The sequence below is a fragment of the Sciurus vulgaris genome (genome assembly GCF_902686455.1).
Source record: "Sciurus vulgaris genome assembly, chromosome: 5".
Classification (NCBI taxonomy): domain Eukaryota; kingdom Metazoa; phylum Chordata; class Mammalia; order Rodentia; family Sciuridae; genus Sciurus; species Sciurus vulgaris.
Genome location: NC_136465.1, coordinates 92798349 through 92825116, shown reverse-complemented (window position 1 = coordinate 92825116; position 26768 = coordinate 92798349). Strand labels below are relative to the sequence as shown.

Here is a 26768-nt window from a genome sequence, read left to right as displayed (position 1 = left end):
CCATTTATTACACACTCGACTTTGAGCAATCAAGATGTACCTGAACTTTTATCACTTTAGTAAATTTTTAAAAGATATAAAGATATAGCAACTTCTTTTTCTATCTCACAGAATTTCTATGATTAGCAATGAGGTAAAATAGTAAAAATTATTTCAACATTACAAAACACTATAAAATACAAAGAATTAGGATTTTATATCTAGGACTCTGCATCTTTACCAGTAGTAGTTAACATTCACGGACCCCAGAACAACAGGAGATTATGGTACATGTGTTAAGCTTATCCCTCTCTCCTAGCCCTAGGGTAGGTAGGGTAGTCACCTCCATGTATCTAGGGGAGACCCTGAGGCTTAGGTTAGTTCCATGGCTTGCCTGGAGTCACACAGTCCTTGGAGTTGGGGCTTGAACACTCCCCAGGGGGGCTCGTGATCATTTCCCCATGATGCCTCAGCTTAGGAGCTCCCCAGTGGTCCCATACTGTCTTCCCTAGAAGGCACTCAGACTTTCACAGTCCATATGATACTCATTGAATCTGGTCCTCACATCTTCCTACTAGGACTAGAGCTCAGATAAACGAAGCAGTGCTTGTTATGGGAGGTCACAAGAATCTGACCAGTCTGAAAACCAAGCCTCCCAATGACTTACAGACTCTAAAAATCGCTTTTCAACAAATAGGTAAGAACTAATAAGTCTGTATGACTTTCAGCTGCCTTTACTATCATCAGTAATGCTAGAATTTATCAGGATTTTGAAGATTATCACCAATGCTAACATTCTCAGTAAAAACAATCATTTCTCTGGCATCTGAGCTAAAGTTTAGTCTGAATGACTTCTTGATCTGAAAATACAGGACTGTGCTTATTTAGTGGAAGGAAGGACTTACGAAGTTTCTCACTAACCTGGAAGTCCTGAGAGAACTAAGAAAAAGGTGAAAGTTTGGCAGAATGTTTTTTAATTCAACCTTTTTTGTGTTGCTAAAGTTTTGTTTTGATATCAGATGTTTATGAACTCCCCATCAGCCTCGGGAGACATTCTAGAGGTTATCTAGATCTTTACAACCCATTATGAACATGATAGACACTTGTAAAGAAATTTAATCTTGATTGAAAAGAAAAGCAATTTTTAATCCTACTTGTTTATACTTTCCTAAGATTTCACCAGTGACTTATCAGCTTATTGTCTTCTTATTTTTGCCCCAAACTATCTTGAATTTCAGTTATATAAACTATATACCAATTTCACAGTACTTGATGACTTACTAATTGTTTTTTCTGGGCTAAAATTAAGGTCTTCTGCTCTTCTGATGCACTCATACTAATTTTCAGTTCCTCCAGTTCTTCTTTTAACAGACTTGTTCTCATAACAGCTTGGTGGGCACTGTGGGGGTGGGGGAAAGGCAATGAGCAAAGCCTCAAATATAACCGTCAAAGACACCAAGGAAAGTCAAGAACTAATTTTGGACCAAGCTGAAAACCACAAAAGACTTAAATCAGATGTCCACAGTAGTAAAAATACACCTAATTGTTCAGTCCTTGGAAAAGCAAGGAAATCGGAAAGCGTATAATGGGGGAGGGGGAATAGAGGGAATATAAATATATCCCTGAAACTAAAGATTTAGAGAATTCCTTTGAAATCCATCATTGGCTGAACAGCAAGGTTCTTTCCTACTCCTAAATAGTTGTAATATTAGTTAACACAATTTTATGAGTATTTACTGAATACTACATTTCAGGTGTTGTACCCTGTATGAGGGCTAACATGAAAGACAAGAGAGACATGATCTTTGCCCTTAGCAATCTTACATACCTTAATGGAGGTGAACAGCTAAACAAACACAAGTTGTCTCTACATGCTATATTCCACAGAAAAGTTCATTAGGGCATTTTTCATAAGAGCAAAAATTGGAAACAACCTAGATGATCACCACCAGGAAACAGACTTAAATGAATGTTGGCAATCCATGCCATGGAATCACCCATTCGTATCTCTCATCCAATTGTAAACTATTCTCTGAGGGCCTCAAAGAAGGTATAATATTTTCCTTCCTAAGAAATTGCATTGATAGCTCAACTAGGGAACCAACCTAGGTGCCCTTCAACAGATGAATGGATAAAGAAATTGTGGGGAAAAAAGAGGTCGTGGTATATATGCACGCAATGGACTACTACTAAGCCTTAAAGAAGAATGAAATTATGGCACTTGCCAGTATATGGATGGAGCTGGAGAAGATCATGCTAAGTGAAATAAGCCAATGCCAAATAACCAGAGATTGAATATTTTCTCCGACATGCAGATGCTAACTTACAATAAGGGGGAGGGCTAGGGAAGAACAGAGGTACTTTGAATTAGAGGGGAGTGAAGGGTAGGGAAGGGGTTTGGGCGTAGAAATGATAGTAGAATGAATCTGACATTATTACCCTATGTGCATATATGATTATATGACCGGTGAAACTCTACATTCTGTGCAACCAGAAAAATGAGAAAAGTTATACTCCATTTAAATATGGAGTATAAATATATTGTCAAAATATATTCTCCTGTCATGTATAACTGATTAGAACAAAAAATAAAAATAAAGGAATTACATGGATCATTTAGTAAATTATGGAGCTCTAAATCTGTGCCAGGTATTGTGCAGGATATTAAAGAAGGAAAAAGTGTACCCAGCCATGTGAATGTTCCCTCACTGAGTTTACAGTCTACTAGGAAAAACAGTTACAATTACTGTGCAACGCAATGAGAACCAGGGCTGGAGTGGACCCAATTTCTGTGGGCACTGCATAGAAGGCAGATAACTTAGGCAGTGAAAGAGTGTACGTTGCACACAAGCAAAAGTTCATCGGGGGTCTACAGGCAGGCAGATATTGGTGCAGTATAAAGTAGAAATGGGGAGTAGAAGCTAGGTAGCAGAGCCCCATCATAACAGGCTTTGTGAACTGGTGAAGGGATTTAGATTTTTATCCTAATTGCAGTAGGGATCCATCAAGTGTTTACAGCAGAGGCATGATGTGGTTAAACTGGCATCTGCAAAGAACATTCCTGCCAGCATGACACATCTTACAGAAGACAAGAAGCCCAGTCAGGAGGCTGTTGTAGTGATTCAGGTGAAAGAAAGCTGGCTTGAATTAAGTGGTAGATGTAAGACTGGACAGACGTCAATCTTTTGAGAACTACAAAGTCAATAATATTAACTGAGTCTCTTATTGTAAGAGGGAAGACTGGGGGAGGAAAAAATTAAAGAATGGTTTCTGGCTTATTGGCAACATCCAATATCAAAAATAAGCTGTGAAAGGCCAAAGGAACAAGGCTGTTTGTAAAGGCTTAGAAGAAGGAGAAAAGCGTTGATACTAGGCTCAATTTAACAATGACTGCCTGCAGATTCTCCGGTCTGTCTGTTCATTCTGGGTTATTTGAATCCTTTCTAACCTGTTTCTTGATCATGCAAGTTAATCACAATCAGTTTCTAGTGCTTGCAACCAAAACTCTGACTGGTACACTCCTCCAAAGAATAGGTTTTTCCTTTTAAGAAAGCAAATTTGAATTATATATAGATGAATAGAGTAAACAAGCCAACTGTGGAGAGAACTTGAGGTAATTATTCACATACATACATACACAGAGTGTACACACATGTATACATGCACACACACATACATCAGTATTCTTGTCCTCAAAAACTTTGACCTGATCTAGTCCAGCCTGGTCAAAAAATTTTTTTTAATTATTATTTTTTTATTTTTTACAGACTGTATTTTGATTCACTGTACACAAATGGGGTACATCATTTCATTTCTATGGTTGTGCACTATGTAGATTCGTACCATTCGTGTAATCATACATGTACATAGGGTAGTGATGTCTGTCTCATTCCACCATTTTTCATACCCCCTCCCTCTCATTTCCTTCTACATAATCTAAAGTTCCTCCATTCTTCTCTCACTCCCCAGCCGCTTAACCCCCATTCTATATCATCATCCACTTATCAGGGAAAACATTCAGCCTTTGATTTTTTAGGTTGACTTATTTCACTTAGCATGATACTCTCCAATTCCATCCATTTTGCCCTTCAACAGATGAATGGCCAAAACTTTTGAGAGTGAGAATAACTATGGCGGGAGTACGTTATTTTCATTCCAAGTTAACCTAGAATTTTGCTGTTCAAAATTTTAGCACCTACAACTGTAAACATAAGTCTTTGTAAGAAGTTTGTTGCTTTTCTCCTGACCCTCAAGCATGACCCCCAACCCATGTTACCAGTGTTCAACACTTTTTTCCAGTAATGTCTCTTATGTTCTTTGCCCTTTTTATCAAGCAACAAGTTTTCATGTCTTATTTTTCTAGGCTGTAGGAACCTGAGGGCAGGCACATTTTAAGCCTGGATCACTCATGAATCCCTCATGGTATTAGTGCAGGACTTTGCATAGAGTAAGATTATAACTGACAGATAGAATGGTTTGGACAAATGCACACTTGGTTCCTAAGTCTACTGGTCTTAGAAAACACTATCTCAGATGATATCAATAATAGAACATTATTGCTAGAAATGACCAAATATCTCTGGTAGGAATGTAAAATGGAATACTTTCTATGCAAAACAGATTGGTGACTTCTTGAAATGCTAAATATAGGTAACTACATGCCCCAGTAAATTCTACTCCTACACATAGACCAAAGAGAACTAAAAACATAAGTATACACAGAAATCTGTACACAGATGTTCATGGCCATTATAGTCATAATAACCAAAAAGTGTAAGTAAGTCCATCATCTGAAGAATGGATAAAAAATGTGGTACATCTGTAAAATAGAAGAATATTCTGCCATGAGAAGGCCTGAAGCAGCAATACCACCAGAACATGAATGAACCTGGGAAGCTTTACGCCAAGTGGAAGAAGCCAGACATAAAAGGTCACGTGTATAAGTTAATAATTCCATTTATGTGAAATGTCCAGTAGGAGAGAGAGACACAGAGTAGATTTATAGTGGCTGGGGAGTGAGGGAGGGGGAGAGGAAATAGGAGTGGCTGCTAATGGGTGTTGGGTTTCTTTTCTGAGTGTTGAAAATGACCTTGAATTAGATAATAGTAATGAACGCACAACCTTCTAAATATGCAGAAAACCCAGAATTGTACACTTTTAATAGATGAGTTTTATGCCTTGTGAATTTTATATCAATAAAAGATTGAAAACACAGAGAACCAAAAGCCCCCAGTATGACCCCCCCACCCGCTGTAACCCACCTTTTTATCTGAAGACGCAACTCAGTGCAATCATCTGCTAACTGGCTGTTAGCCTCTTCCAAGGTTTCTAATGCCAACTTAAACCTCTGATTTTCCACTTCCAATTTCTGTTTGTTGAAATGCAGGTCTGCTACATAGGTGATGAAGTCAGACATCTCTCTGCAGGTGAAAGAATGAGGATAATCCTCAACATCTCTCTTGTCTTCCCATCAGAAATAAGGCATATGGTTAAGCCCAAACAGATTTAAATGTTCTTATGAAATCGTCTACCCTCAAAAATACCATCATCACAAATGTAGTTACTCATACAAGTATTTATATTTATATTCTGATAACATCAGAAATTTGTCCAGAATTGTCAGGTATTCAGTATTTGCCATTTGTGAAATCAACTTCCACAACTTTCTTTCTTTCCACCAACATTTGCCTCCTTCTACACCAAAGCATTTGTTTCCACCTGGGATATGGAAGATCTTGAACTTTTAAAATGCAATACTCCTTCAAAGGATCTCAGAGGGTTTCAGTAGGCCTTTAACTAGGAAAAAAATTCCTAGATCTTACATGTGCAACCTGTAAGCACGGTGTAGTACTTGTCTTTCCCATTATTTTGTTAATATATGTTTCCCTCTTGCCCTCAACATCAGCTCCTAATCCTTTAGAAACTGTGGACTGCATGTTCCATGGAATGCCAGGACTCCTCTTTCTCTTTGCTATCTTTTCTCAGTTCTTAGGCTAGATAAATGGTTCCTACTCCACATTTTTGTTGGATAAAATAAGGGAGAGACAGGAACACCTCTTTAATATGTAAGATTCACATAGTCAGTGAAAAATAAAATTGCCCATGCCACGCATGTCTAAAGTGTATTAAAGGATTGCTTTAAAAATAATCCCCAAAAGAACTTGAGGTTAGTATCATAACTATACTTCAAATGGGACTTGTTTTTTTATGGAAAACCTATGAAGTTAATGGAGAAGGCTTTCATGAGTGGGCAAATGGTAGTTTTGGATTACTAGTCTTAAAAGAATTCATGTTCCTAGTGGAATTGGTTCTAATGCAGATGGTTTAGCATTGTTTAAATTTTTTTAAATTATTTTAGCTTTCCTAAAAAAATAAGAGTTAAGTGACTTTAAGTAAAAATGGGCATCTATGAAATAAATAAGAAAATAAGTAAAGTTGAGGCACTTCAAAAGCATCATAAGAACACTTACAAGATTCCACTGGACAAGCCTCCACCCAGACCCTCAAAGCTTCCAGGTATGGAATCTGTTGTATCTCTGGTCACCTTAACTGAAATATACAAGAGAGTTAACAAAAAGTCCATTTTCTCTAATCCACAAGAAAGTAGCAGAACAATCCTGAAGAAACATATCCACACTCACCCACCTGAATTCGTACTGCCCTGTTGTTCAAAAACAGAGTCATCCATGATGCTTAATCTGCTCTTCACTCCTCCCCTGTATCCAAAACACAAAACCAGTGAGCTAGCATCCTTTGTCAGACCAAAGTTTTGTTCATTTTTTTAAGACATGCTCTGTACCTTTCTATGCAGCTTTCTTTTCCCCCTGAGTTTTAAAATCGTCTATTCATTCAATTACTTAGTGCCCAATATTGTAGTTAGGGTGATATAAAAGAAGCAGAAGGCATTATCTCCAGAATCCACAAACTTTTAATCAGATGTGGAAGGGGGGAAAAAAAAAAAAAAAAAAAAACATGTCCACAGAGACGAGCAGGTGACAGCAACAGCATATGGTTGGGGAATGAGAATGTCGACGAAGGAGGACGTTGGCAGAGACTCCAGTGATAAATGGAGACTTGTGGAGGCAGCGAGCTCACAGGCCTTAATAGATTTGGCTGGAGAAGCACGGACAAGCAGTTCTCTGGGCTATATCCTGGTGGTGCCATTGTCCTTTATCACAGAATCAGGTAGAACCTACACTTAGTGTACTTGGGACATTGTTCTTGAAAACGGGGGCACCCTCTGTTCAGGCCTCTGCCTAGTACACAAGCTCCAGCTTTAACCCCCCCAAAACATCAAATTTTCAAACATTTCCTTTCAAAGAATCCTTATATTGTGTTTTTTTACTACATCTTTCTAAGCACCAGACTCCTTTGCCTCCATCTCTGAAGAAGTCACAAAATTTTCTGAATTTGTACCTACATCGCATTGTTTTTCAGTGTGAGATGTCTGATAGAAGGTCGGACAAAACCCAGCTGACTATTCCCATGTGCACAGCCATCATCTTTTCTGAATTTCTGCTCTTATATTTTTGTATTAATACCCTCCATGGTTTTATTTTAAAATTTGTTACAAAAATGAAAGTTTTTACTTTTGCTATCATCTGTTTTATACATGAGTTACTGATATTTTCATCATATAATCAAACCTACATATTTCAGAAACATTAGAAAATTCTTGAGAACAAAAATTTTAAATTCATGCAGAAATAATCCTGTCTTCATATTCTAACATTATATGAATAGTTGTATTTAAGAAAAATGTAATTGTGCTACATATATAGATCTATGTTTTATTATTTGAAATAAATCCATATGGCTATTTCTCTTGACAAATATTAATCAAATTATAATTTTGAATGATTATTTAGGATTTCAGTGTGTGGAGCTTGAATATATTTTATCTACTACTCAATTTTTAAATATTTAGGTTGCTTCTATTTATCATTATCATAAATAACCTGTCAATACATATTAAAGCACTTGGTTTATTCTTTTATCACATTTCATTATCAATGCAAGAGTTCATATTTTAAGAGTTTGATACACATTTTGAATTGCTTTTTAAAAACTGTTCCAACTTGCACTTCTCCCAACGATGCATGAAAGGGGGTTTATTCTCCCTACTCACACCATGAAACAAAGTTATCCTTTAAAATCTTCTTTAAATTGATGGGCAAAATTGTATATACTTATCTTGGTTTTGTTATTAATCTATGTATGGCAGATAATATTTTAGTCATATTTTCTTAAGTCTTTACCAGAAATCTAGCAAGTATTGCTACTTTTTGGTTTTGAAGGGTTTTGAAGGGTTTGTTGTTGTTCGTTTGTTTTTTGTTAAAGCTGGAGATTGGTGGCTAGGAGGAGCAGCAGCTTGGCTTCCTGAAAAAGCAAATACACTTCTCTAGTATGTGCCAGGGCATCTGAGTCATGGGCACCATTCTCTTTGTAACCTTCTTTTCCTGCCCCACTGTCCTTTCCTTTTCCCTTTAGCCTTCCTGCATCTATATCCCTACTGCCCTAAAAGAAGAGTCCACTCTTGCATGTCCTGCAGATTTCATCGTATCAATAATTCACTTGGCTCCCATGTCAGCTCAATTCTTAGTGAGAATACAGTACGAGCTGCCCATCAGTCACAATAAAGGAACAATGTCAATCAGAATTAGCATATTAAAACAGTGCTCCTCAGAGACTGCTCATTCCAGCAGCAGCAGCAATTTTACCTGGAAACTTGCTAGGACACAAATCATCAGACTTTGCCACAAAGATACCGAATCCTGGTGATGGTGCCCAACTATCAGCTTAACATCTTTCAGGAGATTCTAAAAGCATCAGATTATAGTATTTCCACTGACACAGAAAACAATGATTAGCTACCAATTATAATGGATTGTTAAAACAGAACCTTTAAACACAATCTGCTGGGACTCTGATTACCATTCATTTCTATGCAAAGCCATCCATTCTTTCATGATGGCATGGAATGTTTCCAGATCCACCTGTGGGTCTCTCTTTTCAGGATCGAGCATGCTCCATAACTCTTCAAGGCTCATGTCTTCAGAATCTTGGCTAGTTGTTTGTTGCAAGTAATCTATTATTTTGCTCACTCCAACTGAGCCTTAGGAAGAAGAAAGGCAAGTTAGTTTTGAAAGATGGGAAAAGATGCATTTTAGTGAATGGGATGCTGAACTCTTTTAGGCCCCTTGCACCTTAGAGATACATCATATAACCCTGTAAAGCAGGCACATACAGAGGAAAGATCACTGGTCTTCGGTGGGAGTCTAATGGGCCTAGTGTCAAATTTTGATTCTGGAAATTACTAGCTATGTGACTGGAAAATTCCTTCTCTCTCAGTGCCTCAGTCTCTCATCTGTGAAATTAGGATAAAGACACTAATCATACAGAGTTATTGTGAGGCTTAAATATTGATAATATATGCAGTTAATAATTACAAAGTGAGCAAAATCCTGTTTTTTGGGGGTTTGTTTTGTTTTGTTTTGTTTTGTTTTTCTATTTCCTGAAAAGGCATTCAGTGAAGGAAAATTTCCACTAGATAAAATTTCACTTTAAAGTAAAAACTTTGACTTTGGTGGGGGCAAGTTATTCTTAAATGAATTCTACCATCACAATGGAAATTGAAATCATCCAATTGTTAGTAACTGATGCACCAATCTTCTTTAAACATAAGACTTCTCTCTTATTTCAGTCCAAGGCCTGCCTTTGGCTAAATGTTGGCAAGAGGGAAAAATAAGAAGAAGGTTGACAAGTTACAGGATTGAAGCTTCTTCTCTTGAGGAAGTGTAGATGGTGACCTACAGGAAAATGTCTTATGAAGGAGAAAATTGTAAAAGAAACAATACATTAATTGGAAATATTAATTTAATGTAACAAGTTATTCAGATGTGATAGGAAGTATTAGAAACTGAAATAAGATTGCTGTCAGTTGGAATATGACATGTCCTAATAAGCTCACGTGTTGGAAACATGACTCCAAATGCAATGTTGGGGCTGGGGGTATAGCTCAGTTGGTAGAGTGCTTGCCTTGCATGAACAAGGCCCTGGGTTCAATCCCCAGCACCACACACACAAAACAAACACACAAATGCAGCAATGTTCCCAGGCGAAATGATTATGGAAGCTGTAACTTAATCAGTGGATTAATCCATTTTAATTTGAATGGACTCCTGGGTATTAACTGTAGGCAGATGGGACTTGGCTAGAGGAATTAGGTCACTGGGGGTGTGCCCTTGGGGGCACATCCTGTCTGTGGCTCCCCACCCTTCTGCTTCTGAACTGCCGTGAGCTGAGCAGCTTTCTTCTGCCACCCTTCTGCCATGATGTTCAACCTCACTTCAGGTCCACAGCAATGGAATCTGTTGGCCATTGGTTGAATCTCTGAAACCATGAGCCAAAATAGACTTTTTCTCCTCTTAAGTTTTTCTTGCCAGACATTTTGGTCACAGTGATGATAATCTAATAATTGCTAATGCAAATCCGAGAGATGATTTTATTCCTTATTTGTAGAATTGGGAGTAAAAACCTAGAATGCCAACAAGAATACCTTTACATCATTTTCCTCTCCTAAAACACTAAACCTTCTATCCTCAAAACTGAAAAGGTGTTTGAACATTTAGTCAAACATTGGCATTTCTGTGATGGTGCGTTTTTGGACAAGAGTAACATTTAAACCTGTAGATTAAGTAAAACAGATAGTTCTCCCTAATGAAGGTGGGGCGTCATCCAATCCCTTGAAGGCCTTAATAGGAACAAAAAGACCTACTCTCCCCAGAGTATGAGAAAATGCCTTCAAATTGGGACACTGGTTTGTTTTTTCTGCCTTTGGATTCAAACTAAAATATTGGCTCTTCCTTCCTCTTAAACCTGCCAATTTTTAGACTAGAGCTATACCATCAACTCTCCTAGTTCTCAGACCTCCAAACTTGAACCTAGCTATTATGACCTGAAGTGTCTCTCTTGAGCCTCCAGATTTATGATTCACCCTTCAGATTTTGGGTCTGACCAGTCTCCATAACTGCATGACTCAATTTCTAATAAGTATATATGATTCCTTATTTTCTTCAGAGAAATAATTCTTTAAACCATGTAAAAGCAGGTTCTCTGGGTACATATAAGCCCCACTATAAGTACATAGGCAAATAATTTGCTATAAGAAATGTTCATATGGTATTGTTTATAGTAGAGAAAAAATAATAATATCCAGTTGAGGTGGATTGGTTAAATGCATTGTAAAAGTATAAGAAAATTGGTTATTAGGAGAATCAGATGAATAAACAGGCACCCAGCACTCACCTCTTCTACAAAGTAACAGAGGTATGGTAGCATTTTGAGAGGAGTAACTATGCAAGAATGCTGGAAACCAGAAGTGACTAGAATCTTGCAAAATTCAGAGACCTGGGAAAACAGCAAAGAAAGAAAAACAAAATACCACATGGGTTGCATAGATTGTCCCAGCTCTCTGGAAGGAAGAGGGAGAATTTCCCCTCTGCAGGGGTAAGAGTAAGAAGAGTTAAAAACATGCCTGTCAGTGTGATACTGGCAATCCCTGCTGCTCAAAAATTTCACAACCTCCACAGGCTTGTAGCCCACTTAGACAAGTAACCTGAAATCTGCATAGTAGCCTTGCTTTGAAAAAGAATTTCATATCTCCTCCCAGAGAACCCTCAGGGTGCTACAGACAGAGACCATAGAAGGGACATATGAATTTGGACAGCATTAAGGGTCAGAAACCCCTGCTTATTCCCATCTCTGAGACCCCCACAGACATTCTACTGCACTGGCTCATCAGGTACTATCTCATGTACCAAATGGGCCCAGCAGAGTGAATCTGCCCCAGGCCTCCTGGGTGCCCTGCACTGTAGGGAATGGGTGTTGTGACATGGAAAGGAATGGAGGGGATATCAGGGTGTTTGCCCTCTTAGGTGCCTATTACTGACAGGCAAGGAGGGAACACCATGGTTCCTGCTGCTGGTTAACTCAGGGGTATGCTGAACAGGCTTTGAGGAACTCCAAGGATTCAAGCATGCACAGTCAAAGGAAGCACAGAGAGCAACTATAACCAGCTCCACCCAAGGTCATGCTCCCAGGAAGGTATTACCAACAAAGTAGCAGAGAAGAACACCATGATTCCTGCTGCCACCCCACCCTGCATCCTTTCTGATCATATGGTGGCATTTTGAGAGGAGTAACTATGCAAGAATGCTGGAAACCAGAAGTGACTAGAATCTTGCAAAATTCAGAGACCTGGAACAACAGCAAAGAAAGAAAAACAAAATACCACACGGGTTCTCTCATGTGAGCCCCACAGAGGGGGTGCTGTGGTTCCCACCACCACCTCTCCCCATGTGGCATGTGGGCCCACACCACTTCCGATCAGAGGACAAGTTCTTCAAGCTCCACAATACTGCCATTGCTGCCAGTGCCAGAAGCCCTTGCTAATGGCATAATGCATCAACAGTGCCCAGTGAAACCCTGTCACTCAACAGGGGTCACCACTCCCATTGTAGGATCAGGCATGGAAGGAGCACCACCCATATTCTGCTGACCATACCACACCTTCCTGAACACTAGAATGTCCTCAGCCTTACATGGCCCACAGAGACAGTGGGTTTCAACTCTGCCGCAGTATGCCCTGCACCCAGAGTCACTAATCACAGCCAAGGACACTACAGAAAGACTACACTAAGGTGCCCGGTTAGAATAAAAACCAATATTACAGACCAAACTGATACCCCAAGATATATCTTCAGGAGAAAGCCACTTAGAAGGGTCATCCCAAGTGGCAGATTATGTACAAATCTCAACACAGGAGACCAAAAATATGAAAAAAATACAAGGTAATATGATGCCTTCAAAAGAACATAACAACTCTCTAACAACAGAGCCCAAAGAAACTGAAATGGATGGAATCCCTCATAATAAGTTAAAAGGAATTGTGAAGGCTTTTTTTAAACAGGGTCTCACTAATGTTGCCCAGGCTGGCCTGGCTTCCTGGGCTCAAGTGATTCTCCTGAGGAGCTGGAACTACAGGTGCAGCACCACCAAACATAGCTCGTTGTGAGAGTTGATGTCAGGGGGCACACGGGGGATATCAAGATGGCAGAGAAGAAGCCATCCAAGAGTTCCAAATCCTCCAGAGTTCAGAATTGGAAACAGCTGGAGAACAGCTTTGTGGCAAGGTGGATAAATAAGGGAATGCATTAAGACTCAATATTAGACTGAGAGACTTGGAGAGATTCAGATTCTGGTCACTGGGACAGACAGCAAGAGGGATGGTATCATTCTGAACCTAACTCCTCAAGGCCAGGAGAAGAGGGGACACAGGAGAAAAAGACCACTTTATCATATATTTATTAATTGCCTATGTATCATCTTCTGTAAAGTGTCTGTCAGTTCCTTGGTCATTTTTTGGGTTCTTTGTATTTTTGGTATAAAATTCTCTAAGGTCTTTATAAATTTTGGAGATTAGTACTGTATCTGAAGTGCATGTGGAAGAGATTTTCTCCCACTCTGTAGGCTCTCTTTTCACATTATTGATTGTACCCTTTGCTGAGAAAAAGCTTTTTAGTTTGAATCCATCCCATTTATTGATTCTTGCTTTGATTTCTTGTGCTTTGGGGGTCTTGTTAAGTCTGGTCCTAAACCAACATGATGAAGATGTGGGCCTACTTTGTCTTCTATTTGGTGCAGGGTCTCTTGTCTGATTCCTAGGTCCTTGATCCATTTTGAGTTGAGTTTTGTGCAGGGTGAGAGATAGGGGTTTAGTTTCATTTTACTGCTTATGGATTTCCAGTTTTCCCAGTACCATTTGTTGAACTGGCTATTTTTTCTCCATTGTATGTTTTTGGCTCAAAAAGTGTTCAACATCTCTAGTAATTAGAGGAATGCAAATTAAAACAATTCTAAGATTTCATCTTACTCCAATTAGAATGGCTATTATCAAGAACACAAGCAGTAATAGATGCTGGTGTGGATGTGGGAAAAATGGCACACTCAAACATTGCTGGTGGGATTGCAAATTGGTGTAGCCACTCCAGAAAGCAGTATGGAGATTCCTCAAAAATTTTGCACTGGACCCACCATTTGACCCAGCTATCCCACTCCTTGGCCTATACCCAAAGGACTTAAAATTAGCATACTAGAGTGATCCAGTCATATCAGTTTATAGCAGCTTAATTCACAATAGCTAGATTGTGGAACTAACCTAGATGCCCTTTAACCAATGAATGGATAAAAAAAATGTGGTACATATATACAATGGAATATTACTCAGTCATAAAGAATAATAATATTATGACATTTGCAGATAAATGGATGGAATTAGAGAATATCATGCTAAGTGAAATAAGCCAGTCCCAAAAAACCAAAGGCTGAATGTTTTCCCTGATAAGTGAATGATGATATAGAATGGGGGTAGAGGGGTGAGGGTGAGAGAAGAATGGAGGAGCTTTAGATTACTTAGAGGGAAATGAGAGGGAGGAGGGGCCAGGGGTAGGAAAGATGGTGGAATGAGACAAACATCATACCCTATGTACACATATGATTACACGAATGGTATCAATCTATATTGTACCAACCATAGAAACAAAAACAAAAAGTTGTACCCCATTTGTATACAATGAATCAAAATGCAGTCTAAAAATAAAAAAAAATTAAAAAGGAAAAGAAAAAAAGAGGCAAAGTTGGGAAAAAATTGCTTCAAAGAAAGAAAAATCAGACTGAACTTAGTTTATACAGACACTGCCTAGAGGGCCGATAAGAGAAGCAGGTATCTCAGATAGTGAACGGAGGGTTGTGGTGGGAAGCCATTTATGAAGGTCATGCTTAAGCTTACAGACTTAAATTCTCATATGTTTTTCTCTGGAGATAGCAGCACATGGGGACTGCCTTTGAAAAAGTCCTCCAAATAATATGTACAGTGAGATCCCTTCTATCAGGAGGAAGGAGGGATCTATTCCCAACTGGAGATGGAAGTACAGCAGGTTGCAATCAGGTGCTCGGAGCAGGACTCTCCTCCCTGCACACCAAGATCCTCCCAGATGTGAGCACACACACACCTGTCACCCCCACCAGGGAGGCCTCCAACCAAGGTCAAGAACTCACCAGCACTGTCACCTCTACTCAAGCAGGAGTCTGAGTTGCCTGGGCTCCTGGAGGAGCTCACAAAGTCACTTTGGCAGTATGGACTATGGTAATCATCTTCAGTAGGTGGCTGACAAACACCCAAACAGCCATCCATGCTAGAGAGGGTATACCTCTCTTGTGCCACCAGAAAGCATAATGAGCTGGTGTAGAAATCCACACTAACAGTGGCATACATGTGTGTGACCAGCATTCAGCAGGTTGAAAACTAAGATACACTCTGGAGCCTGAGTTCTATGTGGTTTGGGGTCTGTTTTTGTTTTCTCCCCCCTCAAAGCAGGATGCTGATCTACATGTGGGGAAAGTAAACACATAGCTCTCCCAAAACCTGGTACATTTTGAATCTGCAAGTCCCTGAAATAAGACCATCCACCTTAAAAACCGTGGCATACAGGAATTTTAGTATTTTTTACCTAATTTATTTTGTCTGTATTGTCTGTGTTGCTTTTATTCCTTTTTGTTATTACATTCTTTTATAAAATTTTGTGCTCATACAGTTTTTTACACTAATTCATTAGTTGCATTTATTCTTTTTTCTTCTTTCCCATTTTATATTCCCTCTTCCATTTTGTCTTCCTCTTCTCATTATTACTTCCCTCTCTTTTTCTTAAATCTGCTAATTTGTTTTTCTATTCTTCCTCATTTATATACTCTTTGTATTTTGTCTCATTTCTTCTTTTGCTTTTCCTTCTTTCCCATTTATTTATATGTTCTATGTAGTTTAATTTTACATTCTTTATTGTCAAGTTTTCAGCCTATTCTGTCCTCTCTTCTGTAGTTACTGGAATTATAGAGAACATTTTAAACAAGTTGTTATTATGTGTTAAGATATGCTTTCAAGAGGTAAGAGGTAACTGTTATTAGTCATGATTTCTCCCCTCTAAAAGTGGTTCCAGAGTATGTGCTTTGACACTAAGATCTATCCCCAGCCTGGGGCACATAGTAAAGAGAAAGTAACTCATTAAAAAGACCCTCACATGACAGTGAAAGAGAATCCCATACCAACAGAGGTGGCAACATCAATATAGAAATATAGGGAACATGAGAAAATGAGATGACAATACACCTCTGAAAATTTATAACTGCCTAGTAACCAAATTCATACATACTGGAGTGGGGGAAATGCCAAATAATCTTAAAATTTTGATTGTTAAAATGACCAGAGAATCAAAAAATAACTAAGGAAAGAACTAAGGAAAACAATACAAGAGATGAAAAAGAATTTCAATAAAGATAGGTATTCTGAAAAAGAACCAAACAGAAATATTGGAAATGAAAAAATAAATAAATCAAATAAAGTCAGTGGATAAACTACCCCTTTCAGCTAGTGTAAGGGGAAAAACTAAGCAACTATGAACAGAATTTACAATTGCTCTGGAACATCAAAAGAACAAATTTAGGATTCCAATATTGAGGAAAAAGAAACTTGGGCTAATGGCAAATGAAACTTATTCAATGAAATAACAGCATAAAATTTCCCTTGGTAATGAGATAGTCATGTAGTACTGGAGACTTAGAACTCCAAATAGATATAATCAGAAAAGAACGTTTCCATGGAATATTATAGTTAAAAAGTAAAAAATCTGGAATAAAGGATTTTAAAAGCTCTAAGAGAAAAGTGCCAAGTCACTTATGAAGGGAATCCCATCAGAGTAACAGATTTCTCAGTAGAAATTCTAAAGCCCAGGAAGGCATAGAATGGTATTCCGACCCCTGAAAGAAAATACCTACCAAATTTAGGTTGTTATATCCAGCAAAGATGTACCTCAGAATCAAAGGAGAAATAAAACCCTTTCAAGAAAAATAGAACTTAAAGCAATTCATGACCACCAAACCAGCACTGCAGAAGATACTTAAAGGAATAGTACACACAAAAGAAAATAACAATAACTAACTTCTTAGCAAAGAATAAATTTTATTAAGAGTGGATAAGCAAATGAGGACTAGGGATGAATCAAATATTAGAAATAAACAAAATGATAGGAAGTAATACATACCTTTCTAAAATAACACTGGATATTTATGGTCTTAATTCTCCAATTTAAAAATACAGAATGGCAACTTTTTTAAAAATAAAGCCTAGGAAGCTGAAAGATGACAGATTAGAGGGAGGGTGCACTTCCCAGTTCCTCTCTGTGACTTGGAATTCTAGAAGCAGGACTACTGCTTTCAAGGAGGTAGGTGACAGAGGGAATTCACTGAAATTCAGTATTAGACAGAGGATCATAGAGGCAAATTTGAGAACTCTAAACAAAGAACAAGAACAAACCCTTTGGAGCAAGGCTGGTGGTGCCAGTTCACCACAGAGGGAAGGGCTGACAGAGATAGGAAGAGGAACAAACACAGTGAACAAATTTGGCATGGAATAACTTGTGGAATACAGAAACTGACTGAACTGAACCAGAGACTGCATAGGAAGCTGGTGTTTGAAAAGTACTCTGTTTCTCAGCTGGTGAGGGCAGAGCTGGCTGAGGCAGGAGGTCATCTCAAAGCAGCCATGCTGTGGTTTCCTGCTGTGGGAGCCTGGGAGATCATAGCAAGCATTGCCAAACTGTCCTGGAAAGCACCTGCCATATGGCTTAGAATGTGCCCAGCAGGGACCAACTGAAATGAAAATAGAGAGGATTATACTCAGGAGGATTCAGGTTTAAAATATGGAAGGAAGTGCAGCTCACTTTCCCTCTGGGTCTGGTGACTCACAGCACCAGTCATGGAGGGTCCAGATGATAGATAGGCAGGCACAATTGCAATTGGGGTCTGATCCTGGAAAGACAACATTCATGGGCAGTGGAGCATACATGACCTTTGGAGGGTTGGTTACCCACCCTATGAGTAGAGTTCTAAGGAGGCGCCCGACATTTGGATGCCCAGTAGAGACTGGCATCTGCATGGCCCTAGGGTGTATTGATCTATCTGAAGCACACATCACCTGAAAAAGTTCAAAGGTCTGATCAGAGCTAAATCCCAGTTGCTGGAATTCCCATTTAGAACCTTGCATCAGCCCCACCGTAGAACTACATCAATCTAGTCTGCCTGGACAAAACTACATTTGATAGAATTTCCCATTCTGTCCCACTCTCTGCTGGTGAGAAGGGAAGTTGAGAGTTATTACAACCAGATTTAGTTCCAGATTACTACAGCTGGCAGCTTGGTGAACAAAACAAAAATAAGGACAGAACAACCCTCAGCCCTTGTGTGCTGAGGGTATACAACCCAAGAAGAAATGAAAAGAGCAGGTTGATAAAGACTGTGAAAATCTACCCTTGTCAACAATTCTGATTACCTTGGCAGAAACAATCCCTTCCAGATTTTTTTTTTTTTTTTCTTTTCCACTGGGTGTGTATGTATGTGCATGATTACTGGGCTAACTGGTTCATACACAAGGTTTTTTTTTTTTAATTTTTTACTCATTTGTTATTTTACTTTATCTTTTGAGGGTTAAGGTTTTTGTTGTTTTGTTTTGAATTTGATTGATTAGTTGGTTTCGGTTTTATTTATCTTTTTCTTGTTACTCTCTTTCTTCCTTCTTTAATAACCAGATTCTCTTTTTCTGTATTCAGCTTATCTTAGTTGTTTTTTCTCCTTGTTTATAGTTATTTTTTAACTCTTACTGTTTACTTTTTGAATATTTTAAACTTTGTTTTGCCTGCCTTCCCCATTTTCTTTTCTCTTAATAAACCATAAGTAGTTTAAATAATGCCTGTCTCCACCATTCATGTTGTTGCAGTTATTAGTACTATAGAAGGTATAGTTGACCCCTACTGTGTACTTTATTGCTGGATCTAGTTTGTGGCTATTTGTTGTTGTGATTTAATTGCTGACTCGGCCATTCTTCGTTTTGTGGTAATTAGTGTTGCACTAATTTACTGGGCATTTATTTTAATGCTGTATATTGTTTGCTTCTGTTATTGCTGTTATTTATGTCCCCCTTTTCTGAGAGGTGTCAGGAAGTAACTTAGTCAATACAGGCTCACAAGGTAGAGATTCTGATACTCAGCTACATCCACAACACAACCAAGAGATAGTGCATTTTACTCCACACAAACTCATCCTTCTTGAGCTTCAACAATACTTTAACACAGACAAGGAAAGAGAAAACCTCAAATACAACCAGACCTCAAGTAGGAACGACTGAGGCAGGGGTCCCCCAGGATCCACTCATGGACATCTACTCCTTGGGCAAAAACAGATTCTAAGACAATGACTCAGAATAATGCACAATGTTGTAGCAGCTCTCCAAGAGTGAATTAAGTCAGCAGTTATGAAATGGTCAACAGACATTGGAGGGTGAAATTAATACTTGCATTATGCCGAAACTATGTGTTGAAACCAAGATAAACCAACAACATAAGACTTATTACAATAGAGATAACTACTCACCAAAAGTGTCCCTGATAAAAATAAGGGGAATACCTCAACAGATACAAAAATCTAAGAACTCTGAAAACATGAGAAAATGGGCAAACAAGTCCACAAATATTTACAATTCTCCGATAAAATAACCCACAGTTAAGGAAGGGCATGAAATTTCAGAGAAAGACACCAAAAATTGATTATTAAAATGACTATTGAACTAAATAAAAGAGAATCTAAGGACTAAGTTAAGTAAATGCAGGGGATGAAAGACAATTTTAAGATTCTGAAAAGAAACCAGTCAGAACTCCTAGAAATGAAACAATAAAGCAAATAAAATATTTAATTGAAAGTTTCACCAACAAATTAGATTATGTAGAAAACAGAATTTCATGCCTCCAAGACAGGGTACATGAACTTGAATACTCAGTAAGTAGTAAAGAAAAAAATAAATAGAAGACCATAGTCAGAACATATGAGAACTCTGAGAGAATGTTAAGAGATCAAATTTAAGATTCATTGGTATTGAAGGAGGCATAAAAACACAGGTGAAAGGCATTAAGAACATTTTCAGTGAAATAATAGCAGAAAAATTTCCAAAATTCAGAATGATATGGATATCCACATACAGGATGTATATAGAACCCCAAATGGACAAGATCAAAAAAGAACCTAAGACATATCATAATCAAAATACCTAACAGAGAATATGGATAGACTATTAAAAGCATGGAGAGAAAGACATGAGGTCAAACTTAGAGTTAAACCAATAACTTGTGATTTCTCAATTTCTGACTTTGTAAAATCCAGAAAATATGTAAGGAAATAGTAAACACAAAAGAATTTCTAAAAACAAACCAGAGCTCCTGAACTAATAAAGCACACTAGGAGTTAAGCAAATTTAAATTAAGATAATTAATTACACGAAATGAACCAAAATAACAAGAAAAAATATTTTTTGCATAATAACCCTGAATGTACAAGGTCTCAACTCCTCCATTAGAAGACAGACCAGCAGAGTCAATTTAAAAAGCAAGACCCAGATATATGCTATTTGCATGAGACCTGCCTTATAGACAAAGATATCCACATGCTGAAAGTAATAAGGATGGGAAAACAAAATATTTCATGCAAATAGAGTGCAACAACAATAGGAGTAGCTATTCTTATATCCAACGAAGCATATTTCAAGCAAAAACTAATCAGAAGAGACAAACAGGGTCACTACATACTGGTAAAGGGAACAATCACAAAATAAGTTTAACAGTAAATATTTATGCCTCAAATGTCAGTACACCTAATTACATAAAACAAATCCCTTTCAAGTCTCTAATAGACCCCAATGTAATAATACTGGATGATTTCAATACATGCCTCTACTACACAGATCACCCAGATTTAAAAAAATAAATTTTTGATGTAAATACTATAAATCCAATGGACCCAATAGACATTTATAGGATATTTCATCCTACAATAAATGAATTCACTTTCTTCTCAGCAGCTCATCAACCCTTTCCAAAATAGACCATAATTTACATCACAAAGTCATCAAAGGCAAAATAATTGATATAATCCCTTGCATCTTTTATAGATCATAATGGAATTAGATTATCAACAGCATGACAAATTTTAGAAACCACATAAACTCATGGAGATTGAATAATACCCTTTTGAATAAGAAATAGATCATAGCATTTTTAAAATTCCTGGAATCAAACATAGTGATATAACATACCAAAAGCTTTGGGTCACTATGAAGGTAGTTTGAAAAGGAAAGTTTATAGTATTCAGTGCCCATGTAAACAAAATACATTTAAAAATAGGTTACAAAAACCTAATGCTACATCTCAAAGACCTAGATAAGGAGGAACAAAATAATTTCAAAATCAGTGGAAGACAGGAGATAATTAAGATCAGACCTGAAATTAATGAAACAGAGAAGAAAAATGTGCAAAGGGTCAATGCAACAAAGAGTTTGTTCTTTGAAACAATAAAGATAATTGATGAACCCTTAACCAAACAAACTGAAAAAGGGGTGGGGGGGGACCAAACCAACAAAATGAGAAATGAAAAGGGAGATATCACCATAGACATATCAGAAATTCAGAGGATCATTAGGAAGTAATTTGAATATAAAAATCCAGAAGATATTGTCAAATTTCTAGATTCTTATGTTCTACCAAGATTGAACCAAGAGATTCTACCAAATCTAAACAAATATCAAACAGATTGATACAGTGATAAAAAGCTTTCAAATAAAGAAAATTATAAAACAAGATGGATTCTTAGCAGAGTTCTTCCAAACCTTCAAAGAAGAACCAATACCAGTCTCCCTCAAATTATTCCATGAAATATAAAAGGAGGGAACCCTTCCAAACTCTATGAAGCCAGTATCACCCTAATACCAAAACCAGATAAAGACATCAAGGAAAGAAAACTGTAGACTAATATCCTTGATGAACATAGATGCAAGAAATACTTTAAAAATAAGCAAACCACATTCAAAAACAAATTGAGAAGATTATATACCATAATCAAGTTTTTGCCCTCCTAGAGATGCAGGGTTGATTCAAGATATGCAAATCAATAGATGTAATTTATCACGTAAATATAATTAAGGACAAAAATAGCACATTCATCTCTACAGATGCAGAAAGAACCTTCAACATGATTTAACACCCATTCACATTAAAAGCACTGAAACAGCTAGGGACAAAAGGAATTTAACATCTTACTGAACAACAACAACAACAACAACAAAAAAAAAAAACTAAAAGCATTTCTTCTGAAATCAGTAACAAAACAAGGATGTCCACTTTCACCAATCCTATTCAATATAGTTTTTGAAACTCTAGATAGAGCAATCAGGCAAGAAAAGTAAAAGAAATTAAAACAGGAAAAAAATGAATCGAATTATCTGTTTCCTGATGACATGATCTATACTTAGAAAACCTAAAAATCTCCACCAGAGGACTTCTAGAACTGATAAATTAAGCAAAGTAAATCCATACATGATCAACATACAAAAATCAATAGCTGTCCTATATTCTGATAATAAATCTGAGGAAAAAAAATCAAGAAAACAATTCCATTCAAAACAAACTCAAAGGAACTTGGGAATAAATGTAAGGATGTGAAAGATTAGTATAATGAAATTTACAGAACATTGAAGAAGACTTTTAAAAACATCCTATGTTCTTGAATAGGCAGAATATTATCAGATGACTATATTACCAGAAGTGATCTACAGATTTAACACAATACTTTCAAAATACCCAGAATAACTGAAGCAATCCCAAATAACAACAAGGCTAGAGACATCATAATGCCTGACCTCAAGTTATACAACAGAATTACAGTAACAAAAACAGCATGGTACTAAAAAAAAAAGAAGGAAGGAAGGAAGGAAGGAAGGAAGGAAGGAAGGAAGGAAGGAAGGAAGGAAGGAAGGAAGGAAGGAAGGAAGGGAAAAAGAAAAGAAAAAAAGACATGAAAACCAAAGGAACAGATGACACAAAGACAAACACACACAGATACAGTCACCTTGTCTTTGACAAAGATTACCCTTCTTTCCTTCCTAGACTGAGATGCCTGACATTAAGCACACACACTACAGGAATGAAGTACATTCAGACTTTGGGACTGGCATCACAAGACCTAAGAAATGGCTATCTTTCAAAGTTACCAGAGTTAAGGTCCCTGAGGAGGCACAGCTGAAATGCAGCCTTAGAATGACCTCTTTAAAAGTCCTCTACTCCCCCGACAGTAGAACTGTGGCCTCTGGAACAGGACTTCCCTGTGCTTCCCTTTTCCCAGCAAATCAGTAAACTTTTTTCCTTTTCTCAAAACCTTGTCTTCATTACTGAATTGGTGCTGGGGGACAAGGGCCGAGCTTTTAGGAACTACAAAGCCAGTATCAATCTGATTCCAAAATCAGATAAGGGCATGTCCAAGAAAGACGACTATAGACCAATGCCCTTGGTGAACGTAGGTATAAAAATCCTCAATCAGTATGAAGCACTGGATACAGTGGCATACACCTATTAATCTCAGCAGCTAAGGAGGCTGAGGCAGGAGGATCACTAACTCAAATCCAGCCTCAGCAACTTAGCAAGGTCTAAGCAATTCAGTGAGACTCTGTCTCTAAATAAAATATTAAAAAGGGCTGAGGATGTTACTCAGAGGTTAAGGACCCCTGGGTTCAATCCCTGGCATCAAAAAAAAAAAAATTAAAATAAAAAGACATGTGGAGGTTTTCAAGATGGCGGCCTAGAGGGTGGCTGCATTACGTGTTGCTCCAGAACTCAGGATTCAAGAGAGGAGATATTGAGACGCTTGGGACCAACTCAAAGTAGCCGGGTGACTCTCACCCCCTGGGGGGGCATCCGGGATGGGACGGGGGTCCCGGAATGCAGGAAACTTTGTGAAGTAGAACTGCCGGCGAGACGCCCCTCCCCCCGCTGGAGCGCCATAGAGGAGGCCGCTCGGCACAGCGCTGGGACTCGGAGCAGCCACTGGGGCTCCGGCGGCTGCCCGGGGGAAGAGTGGCGGGGAGAACTGTGTGGACTCAGGACACCGGGGCCTGCCCTGAGGAGGAGGAGAGGAGCGTGGCCACTTGGATTTGGAGAGACTGCACCGGAGCTGCAGGCGGTTGCCAGAGGAGAAGCTGCGCGGCGAGCTGTTTGGAATCAGAACGACGCTTCTGAACCCCGGGGCCTGCCCTGAGGACAAGGAGGAAGAGGAGCAGCCGCTTGGATTCGGGTGACTATACGGGAACTACAGGCGGTTGCCAGAGAAGGGGCTGCGTGGCGAGCTGTTTGGACTCTGACCACTTCTGAACCCCGGGGCCTGCCCGGAGGAGTAGGAGAAGGAGGAGAAGGAGCGCGGCAGGTCCTTTGGACTCGCAGTGACTGCATTAGCGCTCCAGGCGGCTGCTCAGAGGAGAAGGCGAGTGGTGAGTTGTTTGGTCTTAAAGTGACAGCTCCTGAACACAGGGGGGCTGCCTGGAGGAGAAGCGTGGTGGGACGCTTGGTCTTGAGGGACCACACCAGAGCTCCAGGCGGTTGCCCAGAGGACCCGTGCAGCGGGTCACGTGGATTCAGAGCCACTCAGAGGGACTGCTCCTGAACACCCGGGGGGTTATCTGGAGAAGGAGGAGGAACGGGCAGGGTCACTTCGACTCGGAGTGATTGATTGCCCCGGGCTACGGGTGGTTGGTGGGAGGAGGAGGCACGAAGTGAGTTTCTTGGACTCCTAGTGACCGCACCGGCATACTGGGCGGCTGTCTGGAGGAAGAGGCCTGTGGCGGGTCTCTGGGACTCAGAGCGATTGTTCGGGGCCACAGGTGGCTGCTCAGAGGAGGGGCCACGCAGCCAGGCGATTAGGTGCAGAACAGGGTCCCAGGATCTAGGAGGCTTCTGGGTGGAAGAGCCGCACAGAGACAGGCTTAGGGCGGAGCGAAGGTTCCAGGCCTATGGGCAAATTCTCTGAGGAGGGGCAGCCTAAGGAGATTCATCTGCGAAGGGTGAGGCTCCCAGGCCCAGGAGGTAGGGCCGGGCCCCTGGAAACTTTGCAGAGGAAGGCAGCCCAGCCCAGGCAGTAGCTGTAAATTGAGGGGAACCTCTAGGAGGAAACTGACCAGCGAGACCTCCCCACCAGGTGAGTCTTCCCTGCTGGGTGAGGTTTCCCACAAGGACGGTAAAACCAGAGACTCAGGCCCAAACAGGCCTTGCCTCAGCCCACAGCCTAGGTCCCCTTTGGATGACCATTGGTCAACAAGTGGAGGCACCTCTGCCCACTAGCAGGGAATATACCCCACCTGAAGGCCACCACTCCTAGAGAGGCAGCTTCCTTGTGGAGCACCGCATTATCAACCTCCTCCAAGACTTCAGCCTACTGAAGGCTAAGAGGGGATATATATAGAAATCTTCAGGGTCATTGTAAATCAACAGAGGAAATCTGCAATATCTCAGCGGTCCACTGATATCTGAACAACATGAGAAAACAAGGAAAGAAAATGCTGCAAACAAATCTAGATGTTACATCAATAAAACCCAATGACAGCATGGCAGAAGAAATGACAGAAAAGGAGTTCAGAATGTACATAATTAAAATGATCAGAGAAGCAAACGAGGAGATGAAAGAGCAAATGCAAGCATTGAATGATGAGATGAAAGAGCAAATGCAAGCATTGATTGATCGCACCAATCGACAGTTAAAAGAGCAAATACAGGAAGCAAAAGATCATTTCAATAAAGAGTTAGAGATATTGAAAAAAAACCAAACAGAAATCCTTGACATGAAGGAAACAATAAACCAAATTAAGAACTCCATAGAAAGCATATCCAATAGGATAGAACACCTGGAAGACAGAACCTCAGACATTGAAGACAAAATATTTAACCTTGAAAACAAAGCTGAACAAACAGAGAAGATGGTAAGAAATCATGAACAGAATCTACAAGAACTATGGGATATCATGAAAAGGCCAAATTTAAGAATTATTGGGATTGAGGAAGGCCTAGAGAAACAAGCCAAAGGAATGAACAACCTATTCAATGAAATAATATCAGAAAATTTCCCAAATCTGAAGAATGAAATGGAAAATCAAGTTCAAGAGGCTTACAGGACTCCAAATACACAAAATTACAACAGACCCACACCAAGGCACATTATAATGAAAATACCTAACATACAAAATAAAGACAGAATTTTAAAGGCTGTGAGAGAAAAGAACCAAATTACATTCAGGGGGAAACCAATACGCATATCAGCAGATTTTTCAATCCAGACCCTAAAAGCTAGAAGGTCCTGGAACAACATTTTTCAAGCCCTGAAAGAAAATGGATGCCAACCAAGAATCTTATACCCAGCAAAACTTACCTTCAAATTTGATGATGAAATAAAATCCTTCCATGATAAACAAAAGCTAAAAGAATTTACAAAAAGAAAGCCAGCATTACAGAACATTCTCAACAAAATATTCCATGAGGAAGAGATGAAGAACAAAGAAGCAAATCAGCAAAGAGAGGAATTATCCTAAAGGAATTGTCAAATAAAGGAGGAAACAAGTTGTGTCAAACAAATAAATAAACAAAATTTTAAAAATGAACCAAATGACCGGGAAACCAAATCATTTCTCTATAATAACCCTGAACGTTAATGGCCTGAATTCATCAATCAAAAGACATAGACTGGCAGCCTGGATTAAAAAGAAAGATCCAACAATATGTTGCCTGCAAGAGACTCACCTCATAGAAAAAGATACCCATAGATTA

General features: G+C 39.0%; 1 protein-coding gene across 1 annotated transcript in view; it reads right to left on the bottom strand.

Moving 5' to 3' along the window:
* IRAG2 (inositol 1,4,5-triphosphate receptor associated 2) overlaps window positions 1-26768 on the bottom strand; it is a 130790-nt gene that overhangs the window by 77976 nt on the left and 26046 nt on the right. The window contains 5 exon segments of the mRNA XM_079139884.1: window positions 1261-1378; window positions 5241-5399; window positions 6450-6528; window positions 6625-6695; window positions 8914-9094. Of these exon segments, the coding sequence (XP_078996010.1) occupies window positions 1261-1378; window positions 5241-5399; window positions 6450-6528; window positions 6625-6695; window positions 8914-9094 (608 nt within the window).